This window comes from Microplitis mediator, chromosome 3, assembly GCF_029852145.1.
Source record: "Microplitis mediator isolate UGA2020A chromosome 3, iyMicMedi2.1, whole genome shotgun sequence".
NCBI lineage: Eukaryota > Metazoa > Arthropoda > Insecta > Hymenoptera > Braconidae > Microplitis > Microplitis mediator.
This window is the reverse complement of record NC_079971.1, coordinates 24,650,126-24,677,422: the sequence shown is the minus strand read 5'-3', so window position 1 is coordinate 24,677,422 and position 27,297 is coordinate 24,650,126. Positions and strand designations below refer to the sequence as shown.

The 27,297-nt window shown below is 27.8% G+C and overlaps 1 protein-coding gene across 1 annotated transcript in view; it reads left to right on the top strand.

Annotated features, from left to right (window-relative positions):
- The window catches only part of LOC130665150 (uncharacterized), a 35,225-nt gene extending 10,289 nt beyond the window's left edge, over positions 1-24,936 (top strand). Inside the window, exons 2-3 of the mRNA XM_057465441.1 lie at positions 16,076-16,278; positions 21,292-24,936. Of these exons, the coding sequence (XP_057321424.1) occupies positions 16,076-16,278; positions 21,292-22,935 (1,847 nt within the window). The 3' untranslated portion in view covers positions 22,936-24,936. The remainder of the gene's footprint in view (positions 1-16,075; positions 16,279-21,291) is intronic.
- The last annotated feature ends 2,361 nt before the right edge of the window (positions 24,937-27,297 follow it).

Below are 27,297 nucleotides of genomic sequence, written 5' to 3'. Positions count from 1 at the left end.
TCAGTAAATTAGTAAATTGTTAGAGTTTTCTTTGAAGTGAAATTCTGTCCAAAATATTGAATTTACATGAAAATTAACAGAGTACTTTTTTGTAGGAAATTAAATTTCCTACAAGATTAGTCCTGAGCATTTTTGCCGTATCTGCAATATTTTGGCCACAATATTAATTATAAAATATAAAATTTATAAATAAAGCCAACTATAAGTTGAATGCTGGTTTTAAAATATTTTTTATCGGATTTAGAATGAGGGGAAGCCTATAATAATATATAACATACATATATACATGTACATGTTGAAGGGAATAGAGAGCGAAAGAGAAAGAGTAGTAACAAGTCAAGATAAAAAGAGATAGAGGTCAGGGCGTTGCACCTTATGGTTGACCCAGTGCTATTCAGTTTCCAACAGCCGTCTGTTTATTTTCCGTCTCTATTTCCAGCCATCTTCTTAAACTTATTTCATTTTTAATTCCATTACTTGCGTTTAAAACCAATAAACATAGCGGAGACCGGGGCACAATGGATCCCCTCACAAATTTTAAGGAAAAAAAAATAAATCTTTCTTCTGGCAAAATTGTAATGAATTGGATGGAGATAAATAAAAAATAATGACTGGCTTAGGGAAGCCGTCGTGCCCGATCTCGGATGTATAAAAAAAAACAGTTTTTATTTTGTCACATTGATTTTGTGAAAGCTGTCGGCTGTTAAAGTAAATTGCCGACTAAGCAACAAAAATAACTAAATTTATTATCATAGATTGCTGTACAAGTGATATATATCTATATGTGAAAAACACTAAAATGAAGGCTCTGTTAAAATTTGAACCCTTAATATTAATTCTAAGAAATCGCTGACGATAATTTTTCATTTTCCAATTAATTAACATGAGAAAACTTTTGGTTCTTTCATTTGGAATTTTATAACTCGAGTGAATCGGGTATCGGAAAGGTCGATATATATTTTTGGGGAAAATCGAACGTTGTACAAAAAAGGTCTCTTCCTATTTTTTGATAAATTTAATTTTTCAAAAGTTATTCGAGGTCAAAGGGAAATTCATAGTAAATTTTAGTATTATGTGACATTTCCGGTGAAACTATCAGATTTATCACAAAATTTTATAGGACCTTTTTTGTAGATCGTTTTATTTCCCACAACTTATCTCTTACAAAGTTTTCAAAATTCCTAAAAGTTCTTTAGATATTCGCATTTAAATGTCAATTTGTTCCAAAAAATCGTATTCAGCCGATTTTGATTTACTTTTAAATGCAAATAACTAAAGAACTTTCAAAAATTTCGGAAACTTCATCAAAGATAATTTGTAGACAATAAAACGATCTACAAAAAAGGTCCTACAAAATTTTGTGATAAATCTGATAGTTTCGCCGGAAATGTCACATCATACAAAAATTTACTAGGAATTTCCCTTTGACCTCGAATAACTTTTGAAAAAGTGAATTTATCGAAAAATAACAAGAGACCTTTTTTGTACAGCGTTCAATTTCCCAAAAATATGTATCGATCTTTTCGATGCATCGATCCGCTGATGAGTTTGAAAAAAAAAAATTTCCCGCGTTATTTAAAAGGGAAATGAAAAATTTGGATTAGCGACCTCTCAATATTAATATTGAGGACTTAAATATTAACAGAACATTTATATATATGAATATATGTACACATATATAATTTTCTCAATGCTTAAAGTTTGTAATATTTATTATTATTTTTTACTTTACTTGTATCCTTCATCTTCGCCTCAGTCTTGGTCTCGGTCTCGGACTTATGTTTATACTTCTTCTTCTTCTTCTTATTCTTATTCTTTTAGTGTTTTTTTCCTCGATCTGGGTTAACCAGACGCATTCCGCTATTCGTTCTGAGATAAGTAGAACGTCACGGATGTGTGAGTTGTACTGTTACGTGTGTCAATGACATATAATAGCTTTCGGACATTTTAATTCAGTACGCAATTCAAAAATTTTTTTTTTAAGTATGTCATACATATGTAAGACAGAATAATTATATTATTTACTGAAATTTGCTTTGTCTTAGCCGACAATTCATATTTTTTTTGCCAATTTATTGTATTTTTATGAATTACCATAAGTATTTTTAGTATAGAGCGCAATATTTTACGCGCGAGCCTTAGGCGAGTGCTGCCAACGCACTAGACTGTACGCATTTGAAGGAACTGTAGTGTCAAAAAAATCTAAAGTAATTTTTTTTAATGATAGTAATGATTAGAAGCGTGAGATTAATTGTTTTACTAAAAAAATTATTTTTTATTCCGAAAGTTGGGCAGAGAATTTTTGGTAAAATTTATTATATGACAGGGAAAATTTAATTGATTAACAATTGGTGCTAACGATGATTAATTATTTATTCAAATTGTTTTTATATGGAGGTTTAAAAAATAGACAATCAGTTTATTAATTTGGCCGACGATAATTAAAATATGACCGGCATAAATATTAAGAAAACCGCGAGCTTAGCTGGCGATTAAAGTTGTTAAATATTTTTTTATTATGAGTAATTAATATTTTTTATTTACAATAAATCGGGTCGATTGATGTAACTGGTAGGAATTAATTAAATAAATATTAAATGTATATATTAATATATAAAATAATATTTAATTGCCGATTAACTCTAAATAACCTTTTTATTACTGCGGCTATTAATTTTAAATATTTATAAATAATTAGCACTTTGGGTCGAGGGTGAAAAAAATATAGCATTTAAATATTTATTATTATTTCATTTTATTTTATTTAATTGCAATAAAATCTGAACAACAAATAAATTATTCAAAGTTTTATTTTACAAATAAAATTAAACGATCCGATGTAAAACATATTTTGCTGTTGTTATTTTTATTTTATTAAACTATTTTTAATAATTTATTTATTATTTAAATATTCGGGTTAATAATCAAAATTATTTAGTAAAAGGGATTTAATGAGTATTAACCAAAAATTGTAACGAACCAAAAGGTCCGCGGGCGCCCGTTCCGCTATTCGGTTTCTATTAATTTTCGCGCACCACCATTATTATTATTATTACAATAATTAAATATATTTGCACTCATATTTTTTTCTCACATTATTAAATCGTAATGTGAAACAATAATTAGTTACAAAAAAGTTGTTTTGTCTATAAACTAGTGTTCCGACTCTTCAAAGAAACTTCAGTCATAAAACCTCTAAATTTTTTAAAGCCCATTAAAAATAATATATACTCTCAAAAATAAGTTAGACATCCTTATATTTTATCACAATTACCTAAAATATATGTTAAATTTTCCACAACATGCGAGAAGGCCAAACCTCAGCGCCATCTACTGGATCCTCTCGTACTAATTTCCCATTCCCTCAAAAAACCACCAAAATTTCGACTCGTGCCATTTTTAGAGAATATTATTTACTCTCTTCCACAAAAAGTCGAACAAAACTCAACTAAAAAATTTCCTAAAAGACATTTATTTTTATCTCATTAATTCAAATAAATCCATCCCATAAAAAATCCTCAAGAAAAAGTATAAAAGCCAGCTCGAGTATAAATCCCTCCCATTTTGGCGATAGTCGTTAGATATCCCGAGTTGAAGTGAAAGCTTGTCGTCCATTTGTATCCGCGTAATTTAAAAAAATATCCTTCTAAAGTGGACATAAAAAAGTAACAACATTAGCATCGAGTCCATCGGTCCCAATACATAAACACTCGGCACACAACATGCACACAAATATAACCGTAGTTATATTAGTAGTCACAATTACCATCGGCATTACTTATGGGACAACCGATGGTTTTCTACTTCCACCTCCCACCTCCACCTCTACCTTCTCATTCCACTAAAACTTAAACAGGCACTCGTATGAATACTAACACACTAAATAAATATAGACGTGCATGGATTGCCTGGACTGGACATTAAAAGTGTTGAGCTGAGTTATAGATGCCAAGGAAGGCCTTAACCGACGATTATTACCAGCTACCGGTCTCGGTTCGTTTAACAAGAGTTGCAGTTTTAGTTTTATTAACTCGGTGGAGAACTAAACCTACTGTCCCTCAGAGCGTGTCCAGCCCAACGGCCACTCTAATAATAACGATAATTATATACATATATATACATATATATATAATAATGTGGTTGGTAACTGGTGTAAGCAGTACCTCTATTCGGTCGATTGACAACCGACAAATCCATACACTTATGCTCATGTTAATGAGTCTTATTACTCCCGAGGCCTATTTTATGCTCCCGATATTACTGAGAATCTAGGCCAATTACCAATTGCCTATTACCTATTAGCTTACATTTTATGTTTATGACTGGGTAATTAGTTAAGGAGACCCAACAACCCTTAGGGTTCATAAGGTATTCATTTTTTTGGATACTTATAGAAGAGAACTGACCTCTAAAAAATTTGTGGGTCAAATGAGACCATTTTGGAGGCAAATAATAATGGGAAAAAAAACTTTGAAAATTGCAGTATAGGCTGCAAATTTTTACATTTTAGTCAAAACAATATTTTGAATATTTACGGTAATTTTTTAAGGTTTTTTTTGTATGGGCAAATTTGAAATTTATTTTACAATCGCGGCCCATTTTACCTCTGAGAAAAATTTTCCTAGATTTCAGTAAAATAATTTACACAATTGAAAAAAATAATTTATTTTACTAAAAATTGCGCATTGTTCAGAATGACCAACTTGCCCCTTTTTCTAGCCGTAATTAAGAATTTTTACAAAAATCAAATTTTTTTTTGTAAAATTGTGTCTTATTTTACCCACTTAATTATAATTTTACAAAAATTTCATCAATTTTATGAATTCACCGTTTTTTTCTAAAAAACTATATTTACATAATTTTATGAACTATTTTTTTCAAGGCCAAAAATTTCAAATTTTCCAGAGTGACCAACGAGCCTTTTTTTCTAACGGCTGTAATTAAGAATTAAAAAAAAAATTCAAATTTTTTTTGCAAAATAATGTCCTATTTTACCCACTTGATTATAATTTTATAAAAATTTCATTAATTTTATGAAATCACCGTTTTTTCTAAAAAACTATATTTACATAATTTTATGAAATATTTTTTTTAAGGCCAAAAATTTCAAATTTTCCAGAGTGACCAACTAGCCCTTTTTTTCTAACGGCTGTAATTAGGAATTTTTAAACAAATCCAAATTTTTTTTGCAAATAATGTCTTATTTTACCCACTTAATTATAATTTTATAAAAATTTCATTAATTTTATGAAATATTTTTTTTATGGCCGAAAATTTCAAATTTTCCAAAGTAACCAACTAGCCCCTTTTTTTCTAACGGCTGTAATTAAGAATTTTTAAACAAATCAAAACTTTTTTTTTTACCCATTTAACTCTAATTTTATAAAATTTCATTAATTTTATGAAAATTGTTTTTTCTAAAAAACTATATTTACATAATTTTATAAAAAATTTTTTTTATGGCCCAAAATTTCCTAAAAATTACCAGTTTCTAAAAATTGCTAATAAAAAATAGCATTCCAATGTAAAAAAGAAAACTTAAAACCGACGCCACTACAGAGGGAGCGTTGATCACTTCAATGGCGGAGTTCTTCCGAACAGCTGTTGCATAATAATTGTTGGTCGTTACTCGTTACATAGTAGCTAGCAGCTAGTAGTAGTAGATCTAACGATACTATCATTGCATTTAAGTAATATAAGCCGAAGAATGAAAAGTCGTGCGAGAATGTTGAGTTTTTATCGGTGATCTGTAAGCTCAACAAACTCAAACTCCCTGGCATGGGCTGTGTATGCCCTGCATGCTCTATGTACCCAAGTACTAACGTATTGTACGTTTAATATAACGCATTGTATATACACAGAAGACGACTAACGATCGGGAGATTGAGACGTCTGAGGAATAATATGTCCAGGACCGTTGTAAACTATAAAAGACCCTTCACCCTAATAAATTAAACACTAAAAATACCGGGAAAAAATATGAAAATTTTTTTAATGTTTTCCCTTTACCTTTAGCTTTATCTGCATTCTTATTATTTTATACACCAGAGAATAGGGAATAGGGTATAGGAAAAAAAAGAAAACCGGTCCATGGTCCTGTTTACTTTTTTTTCCTGGTTATGGTGGAAGTAGAGGAGCCAATGAGACGAATATATGTGTACATATATGAAGACGCTTTTCAAGACCGGGCAATTTTATTTCCATTAACCCACGGTGTGTTTATTTAGCCAGTGGCCGCTTACCTCCGGTTTGCGGCTACTTGGGGCGGACTTTTGTTGTTAAAGAAATAGTTGTTATTATTATGGCGAAAGGGGGGGGGGTAAAGGAGGAAAGGACACAGGTGAGAAAAGAGGGGGAGATGAGAACAGATTATTAAAATATGTGGGATTATAAGCTGGTTTTTAAAACTGGAAATCTAATTTTAGATTATAGATTTTTATAAAATTGTTTTAGGGAACTTAGAGGTGCTTTTGTGGTTTTACGGGTGAGTTAATTTATTTTTAAGAGAATTTTTATTGGGGTGATTGGTTTATTTTTATAAGATCTTTGATCGTTTGGTTGTAATTTTGAGTTTTTGGACTGGAAAAAACCGAAATATTGTAATGGAATTTTTATGAGACACTTTCAATTCAAATTATTTCATAAAATATTGGACTTAGGTAAAAATTGACAAGGATCTAATTTGTAGGAAATTTAATTTGCTACAAAAATGTTCTCATACATTTTTGTCGTATCTATGATAGTTTAGCCAGAATTTGAATTTTAAAAATGTGGAAAAATAATTTTGATAAAATACGAAATTTTGGCGCGTAACTTTGAATTCAAATTACCGCGGGAAATTTTGAACTTAGGCAATAGCTGATCAGGACCTTTTTTATACAAAATTAAATTTACTACAAAAATGTTCTCTTGCATTTGTGTCGTATCTATGATAGTTTAGCCAGAATTTGAATTTTAAAAATGTAGCAAAAATAATTTTGTAAAATACGAAATTTTGGCGCGTAATTTTAGATTCAAATTACTGCGAGAAATTTTGAACTTAGGCAATAGTTGCTCAGGACCTTTTTTAAACAAAATTAAATTTGCTACAAAATTGTTTCCATGCATTTTTTCCGTATCTATGATAGTTTAGCCAGAATTTGAATTTTAAAAATGTGGTAAAAATAATTAAGATAAAATACGAAATTTTGGCGCGTAACTTTGAATTCAAATTACCGCGGGAAATTTTGAACTTAGGCAATAGTTGATCAGGATCTTTTTTATACAAAATTAAATTTTCTACAAAATTGTCTCAATACATTTTTTCGTATCTGCGATACTTTTTCTAAAATTTCCATTTCAAACGGAAAACTGACAATTTCCCAGGGTACGGTTACAAAAATATCAGGTTTAGGCCAACAGGTTTTCGTAAAAGTAAAGAAAAAATAGATTTGTTTGGTAAAAATTTGTTTATATATTTATAAAAATTCTTTAGCATATATATAGACATACATTTATATATTTCGTGTGAATAGAATCGTTGGCTACTTGGTTAGTTGGCTTTGTGTCGAGGTGTCCAAGCACAACAAGAGCCTTGTGTGTAACAAGTAGTCGAGTTGTTATGCGGTTGGAACAAAGAATATTTAAATATGTGTAAGCTAAGCTAAAGGCGGGAGATGTGCAAGGGCGATGTGCTAGAATTTTTATTTTTTTAAGATGACACAAGACACAATTACAAGTGAGAGATTCTATAACCTCTGTCATATATTTATGCATACTCATCTTTAAATTTTTTCACTCACGCACTCACCCTTTATGCTCTATAATACTCGTCTAATGATATGTACATCAGAGTTGTACTTACTCGTATGTATTCTAGCTGAGACGAGTCCACTAGTACTTAAATTTATGGTTCCAGTATTTTTAGTTTTTTTTCTTCAAATAATTTTAGCTGACAATTTATTCACTTCAACACTTACAATAATAATAATAATAATAATAATTATAATAATAATAATAATAATAATAATAATAATTATAATAATAATAATAATAATAATAATAATAATAATAATAATAATAATAATAATAATAATAATAATAATAATAATAATAATAATAATAATAATAATAATAATAATAATAATAATAATAATAATAATAATAATAATAATAATAATAATAATAATAATAATAATAATAATAATAATAATAATAATAATAATAATAATAATAATAATAATAATAATAAAATTACTATTATTATTATTATTAGGATTGGAAGTTTGGTAAAAAAATATGTGAAATACCACAAAAACAGGTTTAATCTGTAAGAATAAAATATCCCGTCAACTATTTGTTTTTTTATTGAGTGTAATTTAGATTTTATTGTAAAAAAAAATTTTTTTTCTAAAGTAATTTAAAAAATTTAATATTAATTTCATCATATTTACAAATGTCATATAATTTGAAAATGCATTGAATTATGGCGGAATTATTAATTAGAGGAAAGTGGGGCAAAATGAGACATTTAAAAAAAAATCGGGGTAAAAATAACTCGAATTTTTTAAAATTTGAAATTCGCGGGAAGTTTAAAATTTCGAAATGATCGCAAATTTTGGGGACCAACTTCCCCATACTTCTACTGCAGATAAAAATTGACAAAAAAAAATTTTTTCTATTAAAAAGTGTCTCATTTTCCCCCACTTTCCTATATTATTTCAATAAATAAATAAATTTTCTTTTTTTGGCGGCAATAATTTGAAATTTAAATTTTCTACTTAAAATTTTTATAAATCACTTCTTTTGGGGAAATTAAAATCTATCTCATAAATTTAAATATATCAGTAATTAATTTTAATTTGGATTCCACCGGAAATTTGATTCCAAAAATTTTTACTAAACATAAAAATAAATATTCAATTTACTTTTAAATAACAATAAAAAAATGTTTTATTTTCTATTAAATTTATTATTATTGTTGTTGTTGTTTTTTTTTCAACATATTTCGAGTTTATCGTTATTAAAATTCCACGTTGCGGTTTCACTTTCACCTATAAACCCATCGATTCCTTTATTACATATAATATACCGCAGTATCAAGTTAAAACCTCTACTATATGCTGTAGTGTACAAACTATTATATATATGTATAATAATACCTTCGTCATCGGTATTTGAATTATATTAAAATTAAATTTCTCTCGTTTAAATCGAGCATCGAAGCCTAACGACACGCCAACTAAATTTATTTTTCACTTGAATAATTATTATCAATAACCAGAAAATAAAACAATCAATTTATATCTTAAAACCGATATTACTCATAAAGTTTACACTTTACGGAAAAAATTACTCATACTTTTCTTTAAGGAAATTAAATTTCCTACAAAAAAGTCTCTTTGAATTTTCATGTACGCTGAATAATTACTGAGTTATTTTAATTATAAACTCAAATTAATTTAAAATTTTTGGAAAATCAAATTCAATTTCAAATCTATTCAATTATTTTTAATTATTCTGACTAAACTATCAGAGATACAAAAAAATCATAGAATACAAAATTTGTAGGAAATTAAATTTCCTACAAAAACGGTCTTTTATATTTTTACGTGCTCTCAATAATTACCGAGTTATTTTAATTACAAACTCAAATTAATTATAAATTTTTGGAAATCCAATTCATTTTCAAATCTATACAAATTCTTTTAATTATTCTGACTAAACTATCAAAGATACGGAAAAAATATAAGAGACCAAATTTGTAAGAAATCAAATTTCCTACAAAAAAGGTCTCTTTATATTTTTACGTACTCTCAATAATTACCGAGTTATGTAAATTACAAAATAATTTTGAAGTTTTCAAAAAATCAATTGAAGTCATTTTCAAATCTATATAAGTATTTTTAATTATTCTGACCAAACTATCAAAGATACGGATAAAATATAAGAAACCTTCTTTGTAGGAAATCAAATTTCCTACAAAAAAGGTCTCTTTATATTTTTACGTACTCTCAATAATTACCGAGTTACGTAAACTACAAACTCAAATTAAATTAAAATTTTTGGAAAATCCAATTCATTTTCAAACCTATGCAATTATTTTTAATTATTCTAACTAAAATATCAAAGATACGGAAAATTTATAAGAGACCTTTTTTGTAGAAAATCAAATTTCCTACAAAAAAGGTCTCTTTATATTGTTACGTACTCTCAATAATTACCGAGTTATGTGAATTACAAAATAATTTTGAAATTTTCAAAAGATCTATTGAAGTCATTTTCAAATCTATATAAGTATTTTTAATTATTCTGACCAAACTATCAAAGATACAAAAAAAACATAAGAAACCTTTTTTGTAGGAAATTAAATTTCCTACAAAAAAAGTCCTTTGCAAATTTTACGTAAACCCAGTAGTTACCGAGTTATTTAAATTGTAAGCACAGTCTAATTAGTAGCGAAATATTAAAAAAATAAAATAAATTAGTATAATTTAAAATAATTAACATCAAAGCGAGTGCATCAGAGCAAGTAGTTAAATAACAACGAAAAAAAGGTATTGCACTAGTTTATACAATGTGCAGTAGTTATAACTAAACACAGTGTACATTCGGTACCGAGTAACGGTTCCCGATGTACAATTACTGCATAAAGAAAACGGTTTCGTCTCTTGGACTTTTTTTTCCGTATTACATGCACGTGATACACTTGCGTATAAACATATTGGTAACTCCACTATGATGTATGATGTACGATGTGGGATCCAACAACTATGCGATTTACGTAAAAATAATAAATATATAAAAAATTTAACCGAGAAAATTTTTAACGCAGCGTGAACTCATAACCGACATTACGCTGAGTTGTAAATAAAATAATAAAAAAAAAAGGACTATAAGGAAAATATTTATGCATATATATGTGCGTGTGTATGTAAAAGTGCTCTTGTTAAGTTTAATGCAAATTAAATTGTAGTTCTTATAAGGAAGTACTAAAGTGTCGATTCTATTCGCTGACCGTTAGTGCGTCTTCCTGTTGAACTGACCGATTTTTTTTTTTGGAAAATTAAATGGGGATGGAAAATTGAGCGGGAGATTTAAGAAAAATTTTGAATCCAAATTTAAAGGCTTTGGGAATTTTTCTTGACAGAAAATTTATGATGAGAGAAAAATTTTGTATTTTCACGGCAGTCAAAAGTCTGAAAAAATTTTGTAGCTCAGATATTTTTGAAAAATGATTAATGATAAAGAAAAAAAATTGTCATAAATTTGAAACTTCGCGGGCGACTAAAAATGAATGAAATGAAAAAAAAATTAAATGAGATATTTTTATATTAACAAAATGAAAGATTATAATTTCCGTTAATTTTAAAAATAACTCTCGCTTTTACATCTTATTTCCGGTTTCGTGACAATATAACCACTGGTCCATGTCATATATTATTATGCTCACTTATATATTATTGTCATTATATTGTATTATTTCGTCTCGCCACAATCTATGTCATTCTCTTAACAACGCACATGTACATACACACACATGCACACAAGTAAATAAAACATAACTCTACACTTAGTGCATTTGTACATTTCTGTCACTTTCACGTTACTTCGTCTATTGCATTTCACTTCTACCACTACCACTACCATTTCCTTCCTGCTTTAGATATCAGCTCTCTAAAAAAAAATATGTTTTATAAATTATCGACAATATTCCAAATACGGGCAAAAATTTTTCTCAATATAGAAAAGAAAAATAAACTTTTAAAATTATAATTTTTATCTTAAAATTGATATTATGCAGTAATTATTGAATTTACATAAAAATTAGATCTGTACTTTTTTGTAGGAAATTTAATTTGCTACAAATATGATTTTATATATTTTTATTGTATCTTTGATAGTTTAGTCAGAATAATTAAAATAAGAATAAATTAAACACAAATATTATTTTTAAAACATTTTCGGGATAAAATATTTATATCTGATCATATATGATCAGATATGTGATCATCTGATCATATATGTTCAGACACATAGTTATTTGACCATATATGTTCAGATATGTAACCATATATGATCATATATGTGTTCGCCTGATCATATATGTTCAGATATGTAATTATCTGATCATATATGTTCAGGTATGTGATAATCAGACCATATACGTTCAGACATGTTACCATATATGATCATATATGTGTTCGCCTGATCATATATAATCAGATGTGTGACCATATATAATAATATATGTGTTTACCTGATCATATATGTTCAGATATAAGATTATCTGATCATATATGTTCAGGTATTTGATCATCTGACCATATACGTTTAGACATGTTACCATATATGATCATATATGTGTTCGCCTGATCATATATAATCAGATGTGTGACCATATATAATAATATATGTGTTTACCTGATCATATATGTTCAGATATAAGATTATCTGATCATATATGTTCAGGTATTTGATCATCTGACCATATACGTTCAGATATGTAACCATAGATGATCATATATGTGTTCGCCTGGTCTTAAATGTTCGAATATGTGATTATCTGATCATATATGTTCAGGTATTTGTTCGCCTGATCATAAATTTTCATATGTGTTCATCAGATCAGATATGCGTTCACATGATCATATATGATCTGATATGCATTTAAATCTGATCAGACGTGTTCACATAATCATATATGAACATGGATCATATAGAGTAACATATAGAGTTTCACATATGACCATATACGATCCGATATGCATTCATATACAGTCAAATATGAATCTGAACCCGATCAAATATGAATATGATCACATATATGATCATAAAGCCATAGTACCATTAAAAATTATATATATGATCATAAATGATCACATATGACCATGCATGATCATATCTGATTATATATGATCATTTTGCTCCGTGACTACACAAATAATAATAATTAACTTCTAATTAAATTAACTCAGTAATTACTAAATTTACATAAAAATTCATAAGCACACTTTTTGTAGGAAATTAAAAAAGCTACAAAAAAGGGCTGATTAAATTTTTACATAAAATTAATAGGAAACGAGATATTATAATAAATTGGGCAACGTGAAAATAATTATGTAAAGTTATGAATTCTCCGAGGCATAAAATGTTAAAAATTATTGCATAAGTAATAATGATAATAATATACATAAAACATTATGGAACTGGTCCTTGACATGCTTCGTCACGCAGTTGACACCCATGGATCGCAACTATTGCCCGCGTAACCATAAAAAGTAACCTTTTAAATAATGTTATAAAGAAAATAAATATTTAAAAAATTGCAACAATGAGCATGAAAAATTGATATTAATTTGGAAGCTCGGTTAGGGTAAATCGGGTATGTGTGAATAAATAAATAATTCATAAGACGGTAGGTATCTCTGTGTATGACACAGTATTGTAATGTATGTAATGAAGATAGCGGATAAAAATGAGCTGTACTGGGGGACTAAAATTTGATATAAGGCCTCATGGTTGAGTGAAAGGGGTTTATTATAACGTTTTAAAATGATGGATCAAGATGTGACAGAATTTAAAAGACCGTAATGGATATAATGCTTTTTATAAGCGACTCTGACTGGATCACTCGTTGGTTTTTTTTCTTTAGATTTTTACCTCTAGCCATTGTTGGTGTTTTTAAAATAAATATTTTACGTCGATTATTTACCTTTGGGCTTACGAGTAAGACCGTTAGCTATTTTTTTTTCTAGTTTCTATGTGAAAATTTTTTTTAATTTTTTTATTGCAAATTTTCATTTAAAAAAAAAAAAAAAAAATTGCATTGATCGGGATTCGAACCGCCGACTTTGAAGTTCATTAATTTTTTTTGACTGCAAAAAAAAATTTTTGAATTAACGCTGACCGATTTATTGCATCTCGAAAAAAAAATCTGAACCGGGACTCGAACCCGCGACTTTCTCTCAATGAAAAAAATTTTCAGCAAAAAAAAATTCAATTTATTATGGAAATTTATGGAAATTAATTACTTATATTTTTTTTAGAAAATTACTTCCGTTTAATTGAAAAAAAAAAAATTACCTTGACCGCGACCGTGACTCGAACCCACGGCCGCGACTTGAACCCGCGATTTCTCTAAAGTATTTTTGTTTTAAAAATTTATGAAAAATAAAATGAATGAAATTTAAAAATAAATAAATAAATAAATAATGAGATTGTCAATAAAAAAAAAAACGTCCCAAGGAAGTTGATAATTTAATAAAAATCATTAATCATAAAATGATTGTCATTTCCTCTGTTATTTTATTTGATAATGATATTTAATTCTAGACCTTGTAATCAAAATCCAATGTTACATTAAACAAAATAAAAGTATCCTACGACAAAAAATAAAAACGATAAGTTTCGAAACATGACTAATTTAAATAAAATAAAAAAAGTCAATTTATCATGTCAGTGATATGGAGTCTAGTAAAAAAAAGTTATTGCGAAGTAACAAAAGTTTTCGATGTTCGTATGTAAAATTTAACTAGTGAGAAAAATAAAATGTATATATATTCTCAATGTCTTACAAAATGCTTGAGATTATATTATTATACATAACATTACACATAGCCAAGGTTTCTCATAAATTTACATGGGAGAAAAAAAAATATAAAATTAAAAACAATAGGAAACGGGACATTCAATTTAATATTTAAACTCCCACACTACTCATTTCGCTGGTGTATATTTATATTCATATTTATATTTATATCAATATACAAACTGTCATATTATCATATTCGCACGTTAATATTCAAATACGTTAATTAAAAATATTAATCGCGGTAATTATTTATTATTCGCGTTTGTTTCATTCAAAAATGGATTTAAATTTTTAATAGAGATCTGATATCTAATTAATGGGATAATTATAGAGTTGGTAGATAATAAAAATGATGAGTTTTTACTACTGCTGTAATAGTTGGATCTAATTATGTAATTGGGTCTGAATTTTGATTAGACAAAAACTTGACTTGAATCAAGAGAGCTTCTGATAATTTAAAAAAGTTAGATCCAATTATTTAATTGGATCTAGATTTTTTAATTAGATCTGATTCATCAGAACTAAATCTTTTGTTTCAAAACAACTAGAAATATCGTTAAGTTTTTACTTTTAAAATGAATCTAATAAAATTTTGATAATTGGATCTTTTTAGTTAGATCTAATTATATTATTGGATCTGAACTTTGATTAGACGAAATTTAATTTGGATTAAAAGTGCTACTGAAAATTAAAAAATGTTCGATATATTTTTTTTAATCGGAACTAGATTTCTAAATTAGATCTGATTCATCAGAACCAAATTCTTTATTTCAAAACAACTAGAAATTTCGTTAATTCTTAACTTTTGGAATTGATCGAATGAAATTTTGATAATTGGATCTTAATCTAGTTAGAGCTAATTCTATAATTGGATCTGAACTTTGATTAGATAAAAACTTGATTTGAATCAAGAGTGTGACTGATACTTTAAAAAAGTTAAAAGACAATTTTTAAATTGGATCTAGACTTTTTAATTGGATCTGATTCATCAGAACTAAATTTTTTATTTCAAAACAACTAGAAATGTTGTTAATTCAGAATCGATCTAATGAAATTTTGATAATTAGATCTTACTGTAATTAGATCTAATTATAATTGGACCTGAATTTTCATTCAACTCAAAAAAATATTTTGATCTTAAAAATTATTGAACATAATAATTGAAAAAACATAACTGGATCTAATTAATTAGATCTAATGAATTTTTTTAACGAAATTAGAATTTTTTTTAATTGTGGTTGTTTAGTGTTAATCTACGAAAATTTGAATAATGATTAGATTCAATTTTATAATTAGATCTAAACTTTAATTAGATTTATATACCAGAGAAATTTCATTCACTATTTTATCATCTTTTATTATAATATATTAAGAATTATATTGATATATATGTACAATTATGATAACTATAATTATTATTATTATTATTATTATTATTATTATCATTATTATTATTATTTTAATAATATGGTTAAAGTATAAAATAATAATTTATTGTTGCAGGCGAGCTGTATGTCGAGGACTTAGGTGAAAGGCGAATGGTATCGATTAGGATGGGCTGGCTATGGGTAGAAGGAACACCGATGAGACTTGCACTGAGGGCACTGAACCTTCGTCAAGCATCGCCTGGAATATGTCAACCACATGCACTCGCACTTGGGTTTACATTGAGTAATTCCAAAGGCGATCATCTCGCTACTTTTTGGGTTAGTATTTTCACTCAAATAGTTCAGCTCACAAACGTAATAATAAATTTCCAATTAAAGATTTTCTATAAATAATTAAATCGGGATATTGGAATGACCTAATTGTGAAAATAAGGATTTCGTAAATATTTTATGGCGAGTGAATATTCAACACATCTTGAAATATTATCGGATCTAATTATTAATTAGATCTAATTTTTAGTTTAATTTAAAATTTTTCTTATATAAATTTTTACTGAACGTCCAATTTTTAAAATATATTAAATTTTTGAATTGGATCTGACATTTGTTCAGTTCTAATTTTTATTAGATCTGATCCTTAATTAGATCTCTATTCTATTAAAAAATTCCCTCCAATAATTCAGAAAAATTCTTTTTTTCTTCCAATAATCAGATCCAATTTTAAAATTGGACCTGACATTTGTTCAGTTTTTAATTTTTATTGGATCTGATCCTTAATTAGATCTCTATTCTATTAAAAAATTCCCTCCAATAATTCAGGAAAATTCTTTTTTTCTTCCAATAATCAGATCCAATTTTTGAATTGGATCTGACATTTGTTCAGTTTTGATTTTTATTAGATCTGATCCTTAATTAGATCTCTATTTTATTGAAAAAATTTCCTCCAATAATTCAGAAAAATTCTTTTTTTCTTCCAATAATCAGATCTAATTTTTTAATTGGATCTAAATATCAGATCTCCATTTTAATTAGATCTGAATATCAGATATAATTCATCACCAAAAAAAAATTTCTATTTCTATTTAATTAATTAGATCTAATATCTAACTAGATCCAATATTCTTTCAGATCTAATTAATTAAAAAAAAAATCTTACTGTCCTTAATTCTGAGCTTCAAAAACTAATTCATCTGATTTTCAATAATAATTAGATCCAATTATTTTTATCAGATCCAATCATCCTTACAATCAATTTTTCCCAGTAAAAAAAATTCAATTTCCCCGACAATTTAATTCAAGTAAATAATCTAATACTCCATCGCCGTTAATTCAAACGTTCAATAATTTTTTCTAAATCTAAATTAACATCTGTATTAAGTCAAGGAAGTCTTCACAATTTCCCCTCAGCCTCAATATCAACATCATTATTATTATCATCCTATGATATTAAAGAGCTAATGAATCTGATTAATGATTAAATGATCAAATCTGATAACCTTTGATATTAAAAGCCTGAGAGTCTATTTAACCAACCACAGAATACTTTTTATTAAGCATATATATGTGTATATATATATATATATGTATGTAAGTGTACAAGTCCGACATTTTTTATTTTTTTTTTGTGTGGATGATTGACCATGACTGATTTCGCTACTTTGGAAAGTTGTGTGCAAACCAAGCGAAAATAATTCACTCGTTAGCTGACAAATTATCATTACTACTTTTATTATTCATATATACATATACTTTTTTTTTTTATTTTAAACGGAAGTGAAACGTAAGTTCTCAAGTGACAATTACATTACTATTTGCTTTGTCATTAACAACCTTCGAGATTAATATCTATTACACTTAATAAGAAAAATGAAAATTCTTCGATACAAAAAATTATGTCATTTTAGACATTTGCAGAAATGAATATTTTTTTTTTTATTTCAATAAAAATTTAGAGACAGAAGTGAAAATTTTTGAGTAGAAAAGAATATGGAGAAAAATATTCAGGGAAATTTGGTAAATTTTAAGGGTTGGAAATCAGGAATTTAGATTGTAAGGGACAATAGGGATCGAAAATTAAATTTTTATGGGGTTTGTTGTATTCATTGATTTTTTATATGTTGAGTTAACGATATCTCGAAAATTGTATATGGATCAGTTGAATACATCAGGGGGATCCATAGAAAAAAAAAGAATTTTTGTAGGAATCCATGGGATCCCATAGACATCCATGGAGTTTTATAGAAATCTATGGGAAGCTATAAGTGAACCCATAGGAAATTTTTTTTTATGGAAATTTATATAGGTGTCTATGGAAATTTTGTCTCATATAGAATTTATATGGAAAACAGGTTTGGAATTTTCCCATAGACAATCATTTGTAGGAATCTATAAATGAACCCGTAGGAAATAATTTTTTTATGGAAATTTATATAGGTATCTATGGGTAATTATGTCTCATATAAAATTTATATGGGAAACAGGTTTGGAATTTTCCCATAGACAATCATTTGTAGGAATCTATAAATAAACCCATAGGAAATAATTTTTTTATGAAAATTTATATAAGTGGTTATGGGAAATTTTGTTCCATATAAAATTTATATGGGAAACAGGTTTGGAATTTTCCCATGGACAATCATTTGTAGGAATCTATAAATAAACCCATAGGAAATAATTTTTTTATGGAAATTTATATAGGTATCTATGGGTAATTATGTCTCATATAAAATTTATATGGGAAACAGGTTTGGAATTTTCCCATAGACAATCATTTGTAGGAATCTATAAATAAACCCATAGGAAATAATTTTTTTATGAAAATTTATATAAGTGGTTATGGGAAATTTTGTTCCATATAAAATTTATATGGGAAACAGGTTTGAAATTTTCCCATAGACGATCATTTGTAGGAATCCATAAATGAACCCGTAGGAAATAATTTTTTTATGAAAATTTATATAAGTGGTTATGGGAAATTTTTTCCCATATAAAATTTATATCAGAAACTGATTTCTAGAATTTCCCCATAGACAATCATTTATAGGAATTTCTGAATGAAATCATAGGAAATTATTTTTTATAGGAAGCTATGGGTAAATAGATCCCATAGAAAATCCAAATGCCGAACTATGGTTCAAAAGTTTCCCATAGAAAATCATATATGAACCCACATAGGAAGTAATTTTTTTATGGGAATTTATAAGGCAGACATGAGTAATTTATCCCATAGAAAATTTACATGAGAAACAAAGCTTTGAATTTTCTCATAGGAAACCATAAATGGAAATCAATGAAAGAATTTATACTGAATTTCTTTCCTCGTTTTTATTCAATGGGGGCAAAAAAAAAATTTCGGGAAAAAAAAATTCACTGGCAAGTCAGAGAAACCAAAATTTCTAAATTCAAAATTTTTTTGAAAACGTGAAGATTGGAATTAAATTTTAAACAAAAGTAATTTTCTAATTGAAGGGAAACTTCTAAGGCATAAATTAAAATTTGAAGACGCAATTATTTATTTATCAGTAAAATAATAATAAGTATATTTAATAATAGCAAGAGCATAATTATTATAATAATATAAGTAAATAAAAATGAAAGATTAAATGCGAAACCTCGGCCCACATTAATCACATTCGTGGAAGGTATTGTATAAGAGTTAGAAATCGAACGACCAATGGAATGAACGGAAGGTTTAATTAAGACCGTATTGCTTGTAAGTTACATTACATTACTCTTTAAATATATTTATAAATATGTTTGTGCGTGTATATTTGTATGTGTGTGTGTGTGTGTGTGCACATATATGGATGTACATAAAAATAAACCCAAGTAATTTTATACAGAGTGGTATAAAACTCAACATGGAGAGACTGATCGCGAGAAAGTGTTTACTGCTAGGAAAACGGATCGTGATGAAGATAAAACCCATTTACATGTAATTACGTTGATAGTTGCGTGGTGCTAAATTATCTTCATATACTTCAACAATTTCCCCTTCTTATAGTTAATATATATATATTTTAAAAGAATATTTATATGTATGTATGTGTATGCATATAAGTTTCTGATTACACTGTTCTCACTTTCAATGACCAAGATCAGGGCAGATCATCATTACATTTACCCATTATCCTGCATATCATGTGTGAATCAGTATTGTCTATAGAAATTTTTAAAATATATATTTTTTTTGAAAAGCGATTGTATTTTAGATAAATAATAACTTAATTACCGTTAGAAACTGAAAAAAAGAAAACAAAGTAATTTTTTAATTAATTAGATCTGAATTTCAGATCTAATTAAGTCAATTTTAATGAACTTGTCATTTATATACTCACATATTTTTTTAACGAAGAAATTAGAAGTGATTGATTCTGACTTAAATTAGATCCAATTAATTGGATCTAAACTTAGGTCGAATTAGAGAGATTGTAGAACCTCCAATTATTGTAAAATTAATTTTGTAACAGTTTTTTTTTCAAGTATTAGATCTGATAGATTAGATCTAATTTATCAGATCTAATTCGAAAATTGAAATACTATAACCGGGTCTAGGATAGACATTTATATACTTATACATTTTTTGGACGAAAAATTAGAATTAATTGGATCTAACTTAAACTGGATCCGATTAATTAGATCTGAACTCGGGTCGAATTAGATAGATTGTAGTAACTCTAATTATTTTTAAATAAATTTTGTATCAGTTCAAACTTTTCGAAGTATTAGATCTAATTTATTAGATCTGATTTGAAAATTTGAATACTATTGTTAGGCTTAGGGTAGACATTTATATGCTTATACATTTTTTAGACGAAAAAATTGTGAGTAATTGGATCTGACTTAAACTGGATCCAATCAATTAGATCTGAACTCGGGTCGAATTAGATAGATTGTAGTAACTCCGATTATTGTTAAATACATTTTGTAACAGTTCAAACTTTGCGAAGTATTAGATCTGATTTGAAAATTTGAATACTATTATCGGGTCTAGTATACAATATGTATTAGATTTTTTGTGTAATTCTAATAATAAATCTAATAATTTAGATCTAATTAATTAGATCTAACTAATTGGATGTAAATAAATAAATTTTTAATATCTCTCGTTTTTATTAATGAAGCATGATTTTTTAAATCTCCAATTCAAAATTGGATCTAATTAATCCATTTAAATAATTAGATCTGATTTTGGTATCGAAGCCCTTCTAATTTAGTCAGGAATACTTTTACAAATTTTTAATTCAATTTGAGTACTCCATCGAGTCTAATGAAGCCAAAATAACTAATTGGATCTAACCAATAATTAAAAAACTCTATTTTTATTTCCAGGCTGATACAGAGCCAGCCTACTGGTCATGGGTACGTGCCATAGCGTCAGAACTAGTCCGACAGACGCCATTTCGTGCCCAGCGGTGTCTAAACTTCCTCGAGATCTTGATGATTTGCCCACGAGGTCCAATCCCATTACCTGAGAGTCCACCCGAGTCGCGACGTCGCTCGCGCAGTGAACTTCGCTGCTGGATCAGCAACACCGACTCTCCTCTGGACAAGGACCTGCGGTCATCTAACATTCTCATCGAAGATACCCGACGTCGTGCGCGCAGTGAATTGCGCTGCTGGTCCAGTAGCAATTCCAGCGACGAAGACGCCATTATAATAAACGAGTACCGCCCGTCACCGACGATATCGATCCTACCGAAAATCACCCCCACCCGTGCCTGGGGATGTAGCGAAAGCAGCGAAGGCAGCGACGATAGTTTGCCCTGGGCCATTACCCCCTCTCCGAATTTAACTTCAACCCCCACCACTTCGTTACTTTCATCGCCGATCCCCCTCCCCGAGGCACCGACCCGTGAACAGAGGATTCAACGGTACAAAGAAGCACGACGGCGTGAAAATGAAGCACGCAGTCGTCGTGTCCTTGAAGAAGACGCTCGCCGACGTCGCGCACGCGCTGAAGAAAATAATAATAATAATGAATTAACAAAATATTCACTAATTAAATTCCGACGATCACCAAAATCATCAATTTCTAATTTATCCAATTCCAATGACGTAAATGATGATCATCCAATTAAATTGTCTCCAATAAAATCTATCGACGTAGTAGACTCTATTAGCTCCATTAATTCCATTAATTCTATTAACTCTATTAACTCTATTAAGTCTAATAATTCCATTAATTTAAGACTGCCACCAATAAAACCTGATATTAGATCAGAACAAAAATTAATGGAAGACACTCGTAATAATAATAAAAAAAATGATGACAGAGGAATTAAATTGGATCTAAACGAGCGACGTAGTCGTGCTCGGGAACGTCGGACATTTCGGACTGATTCTAATAGTAAGTTAATAGACACTAAGGAACGTTGTGGAATAATTGGATCGCGTATTCCAATTTCGCGGCACGTTACAATGTCATTGGATAGTAAAATTATTGGATCTGGACTGAGTTTAGAGAGGCCGCGGAATCCGATAGTCAAAAGTGAGTTCAAGATTCAGAGTCCGGTTTCTAATATTAGTCCAATAAACTCCACTACTTCCATTAGTTCTAATAATTCTATTAACTTGACGTTGGAAAGTTCCAATTCTAATACTGTTGAAGTATCGGAAAGTCCGAGGTCTCCTGGTCAAGAAGACGTCGCTAAATTATTGAAGAGGTGCCAGAGGGTCGACCATTACGTGCCGGTAAGGGAGAAGCTGACGTTATTCGAGTCGCTGTCGAGAATGGGGGGAAGACTGGCGAGAAGTACCGAGGACTTGGGACGGACTGCGGCCCAGCCTAGTCCCAAAGGTAAACAGAGGGCCCGCTCGCTCCATGATTTGAATCGGGGAGTAAAAACTGTTCCCGTGAGAGAAATGTGTCGATTGTTTGAGGGAGAGAAGGAGGTTACGTTGAAAAATAAGGAACTGAGGCATGACGCGCCCTGTGTAAGAGCCAGCACGAGAAAAAAACATTATGGAAAATGACCAAAGAATGCGGTTTAATTAGATCTAAATTTTTGGGCTTGGGATTAATTGTTTGAGTATTTTTACTATTGGATCTGGTCCCTGAGTGTATAGTGATGATTGATATTAAATTTCATGCAAAACTGCCAGTAATTGGAGTCATAATCACACTTTTTGAGTCATTGGATCTGAACTAGGCAAAACAAAAATTTATTTATTAATTGGGTGTCGCAATAAAAATTAATTTCTATCTAATTAATGTATTAATTAAAGATACTAAGTCGAATACACTCATGAATTGTTAGATCTAATTATTAATTAGATCTGAACTTAAAAAAATACCGGGGATTAAATTTAATAAATTTTGCGTCACTGGCAAGATTTAATTAATAGAATGATTCAACTATCAGATCTAATTAATAATTGGATCTAACAATCAGATCCAATTAATAAATACTGTAAAATCGGATAACTTGTCTAATTGAGCTGAATCAATCATAACTAGTTTCCATAATTAGATCTAGTGGTTAGATCTAATTAATTAGATCTAACCAATTAGATCTAAAATTAAAATTTGAACAAAAATGGAAATGTGATTGATTCGTGGAAATTTGATGAAGAGATTCAATTGGACTCCAATTAATTGGGTCGTATTAGATCCAATTATGATAAAAATTGTAATTATTGTAAACCATCGGTTTTTTTATCTAAAAAAATGATTAAAAAAATGAAAATAAGTACACGAGACTCAATCGAGAGACTAAAGAAGTTACTGGAACGAATAATTTCGTAACGCCCGAGTGAAATGGAGAGAGAAGGGGATTATGATAGAGAAACCAGTAATTTACATTAAACGTTACACTCTCAGAGATGTTGAACACCTGTAGATTATGTACTCTTATAAACCGTATGTTCACTTCACTTGATTCATTTTATTCAATAAGTATTAATATTTATTTAAAATTTATATATATTTTTTTCCCTTCTTTCCATACAATAAAATTTATTTTTCGTTTACTCAATAATTATAATAGGTGCTACCAATGCTGCCATAAAAATTATTTATTAGACTTAACTAAATACTTACACATTTACACAACTCGACATTCGAAATTACGAAACGTATATATTGTCATATATTTTTTTTTAGTCTTGCAAAATTTTTTTTTCGGCCAAAATTTAAAAAATTCCTAATCCATAAAAAAATTTTCTCAAGAAAATCTGACCCTTCAAAATTAAAAATTTGCGAAGACAAATTCGTAATGGGCAAGTTGGTCACCTGGGGCAAAATGGTCAGATAAAAAAAAAAATGGCAATTTATCCAGCTGTCAAAAAATTACATTTTGCCCAGGATATTTTTTGGTAAAAAAAAATGAATTTTTAAATTTTTTTGTAAATTCCAAAAAAATTTTGAAAAATTACAATCCTTGCATCTAAAAATATCCAGATAAATTACCGTTATGACCCGGGTTAAAAACGAGTTTTTGATTTAATTAAAAAAAAAAATTAATGTGGAGACGGTTCGGATAAAAAAAATTTTCGTCTCTCGATTGCCATAAATATTTTTTTTTTGTTAATAATTTAAAATTGTACATAAAAATAAAAATAATAAATGTTGGTTATAAAAATATTTAACTAAAAATAAATACCTAGTATTTAATTACCATCAATAACTAATTAATTATCATTATTATAAAAATTTGGTCCCTCGCCAAAGAGGCCCTCTAGTCCTTACACTTAAGTCATTGTTATGTTTATTATTAATTATCATATAATAATAATAATTTAAAGAATATTAATAACAATAATAATAATAATTGTTCCTGTTATTATTACTATTACTATTATTACAATCGTAATTGTAGAAGTTGGTATATATTGTATGTTTATAACCTTGATATGTGTATGGTAAATATATATAGACAATTGTGTATATTGTTTTCTATTGTATGTGTAAACAATTTTTGTATTGATATTTATAAATAATGAGTATAATAATTTAATAAATAATAGTACTGTGTATTACATGGTTTATATTTTGTTAAAAATATATATTTTTTTTAATGTTTTTTTGTTATTTATTTTTCTAACCCTATTGTTTATTTTTTTTTTATTTTATTTCTCTATATAATTTTATAGTTCAGTCTGCAAAAGAATGAATTTTTCTTCCACTACTTTGCTATAATTAAGTCCATGAACTAGCACTAATGCGCATGCGCAGTAATGACTTAACTGTAGAAAAATGGTGGGGGAAAAGTCCATTTTTTCACAGGCTCAACTATATTTACGTATATTAGGGATGTGCGGATCATGTTCGATTCGAAATTAGGGTCAAATAGTCAAAAAATTTCCAATTTATTCGTAACTTCCCTAGTGGGTCAGAATTATGATAAATTACCGGATTTTACCGCAAAATTCCGTAGTTTACTGCAAATTTGCCGAATTTTACGGAAATTTGCAACAAACTACGGTATTTTATAGTGAAATGTTACGATGTTACCGCACATTTACAGTGAATCAACTGTAACTTTACTGTAAAATATCACAACTTACCGCAAAATACGGTAGTTTATCGAAAACGACTGTAGTTTGTCGTAATTTACCAAAAGTGCGGTATTTCTACGGCAAATTTGCTGCACCCCCATGAAAAAAATTTATAAAAGAAATATATTAAAAATACATCAAAAATATATAAATATATATATAATATGTATGAAAAATATATTTTAAATAACTAACTTTTGGCCGATTTTCGTATATATTTCATATATTTTAAATATATAAAAAATACATGTATAAAAATATACAAAAAATATATTTTTTTTATGTTTAAAAATATAGAAAAATTATATAAAAAAAATATTTTTTATATAAACTTTTTATGTTTCTTTTTCTATGTTGTTAATTAACTTAATAATATATTTTTTATAGTTTTTTTATATTTCTTTTACTTAGGTTGTTGGTTGAATTACAAATATATTCTTTATATAATTTATTTATATTGTTTATAGATTTTAAATATATTACTAATATATTTGTTTTATATTTTTTAATATAAGAAAAATATATTTTTCGTATATTTTTATACATGTATTTTTTATATATTTGTAATATATTTAAAATATATAAAATATATACGAAAATCGGCCAAAAGTTAGCTATTTAAAATATATTTTTTATACATATTTTATATATATTGATATATTTTTAATATATTTTTTTTATATGAAAAATATATTTTTTTCATAAATTTTTTTCATGGGGGCATGCTATGGCAATTTACGGTAAGTTACAGTAATATGCAGTAATTTATGACATTTTACGGCGAACTTCGGTAAAAATATCGTAATTTTGCTGTAAAATTCTATATTTCACCGAATTATTTAAAAATTCGGATTGAATAGTTTGATTCGATTCGATACGAATAATTTATTTGTTCGAACTAGTTGCAGACCCCTAATATGTCTATTTATATTTGTGTTTTTTTCTTATATTTACTTGTGCGGTTTTGTAAGGAAAATATAGAAATTAGTACGAGAGGATCCAGTAGATGGCGCTGGGGTTTGGCCTTCTCGCATGTTGTGGAAAATTTGACATATATTTTAGGTAATTGTGATAAAATATAAGAATGTCTAACTTATTTTTGGGAGTATATATTATTTTTAATGAGCTTTAAAAAATTTAGAGGTTTTATGACTGAAGTTTCTTTGAAGAGTCGGAACACTAGTTTATAGACAAAACAACTTTTTTGTAACTAATTATTGTTTCACATTACGATTTAATAATGTGAGAAAAAAATATGAGTGCAAATATATTTAATTGTTGTAATAATAATAATATTGGTGGTGCGCGGAAATTAATAGAAACCCAATAGCGGAACGGGCGCCCGCGGACCTGTTGGTTCGTTACAATTTTTGGTTAATACTCATTAAAGCCCTTTTACTAAATAATTTTGATTATTAACCCGAATATTTAAATAATAAATAAATTATTAAAAATAGTTTAATAAAATAAAAATAACAACAGCAAAATATGTTTTACATCGGATCGTTTAATTTTATTTGTAAAATAAAACTTTGAATAATTTATTTGTTGTTCAGATTTTATTGCAATTAAATAAAATAAAATGAAATAATAATAAATATTTAAATGCTATATTTTTTTCACCCTCGACCCAAAGTGCTAATTATTTATAAATATTTAAAATTAATAACCGCAGTAATAAAAAGGTTATTTAGAGTTAATCGGCAATTAAATATTATTTTATATATTAATATGTACATTTAATATTTATTTAATTAATTCCTACCAGTTACATCAATCGACCCGATTTATTGTAAATAAAAAATATTAATTACTCATAATAAAAAAATATTTAACAAC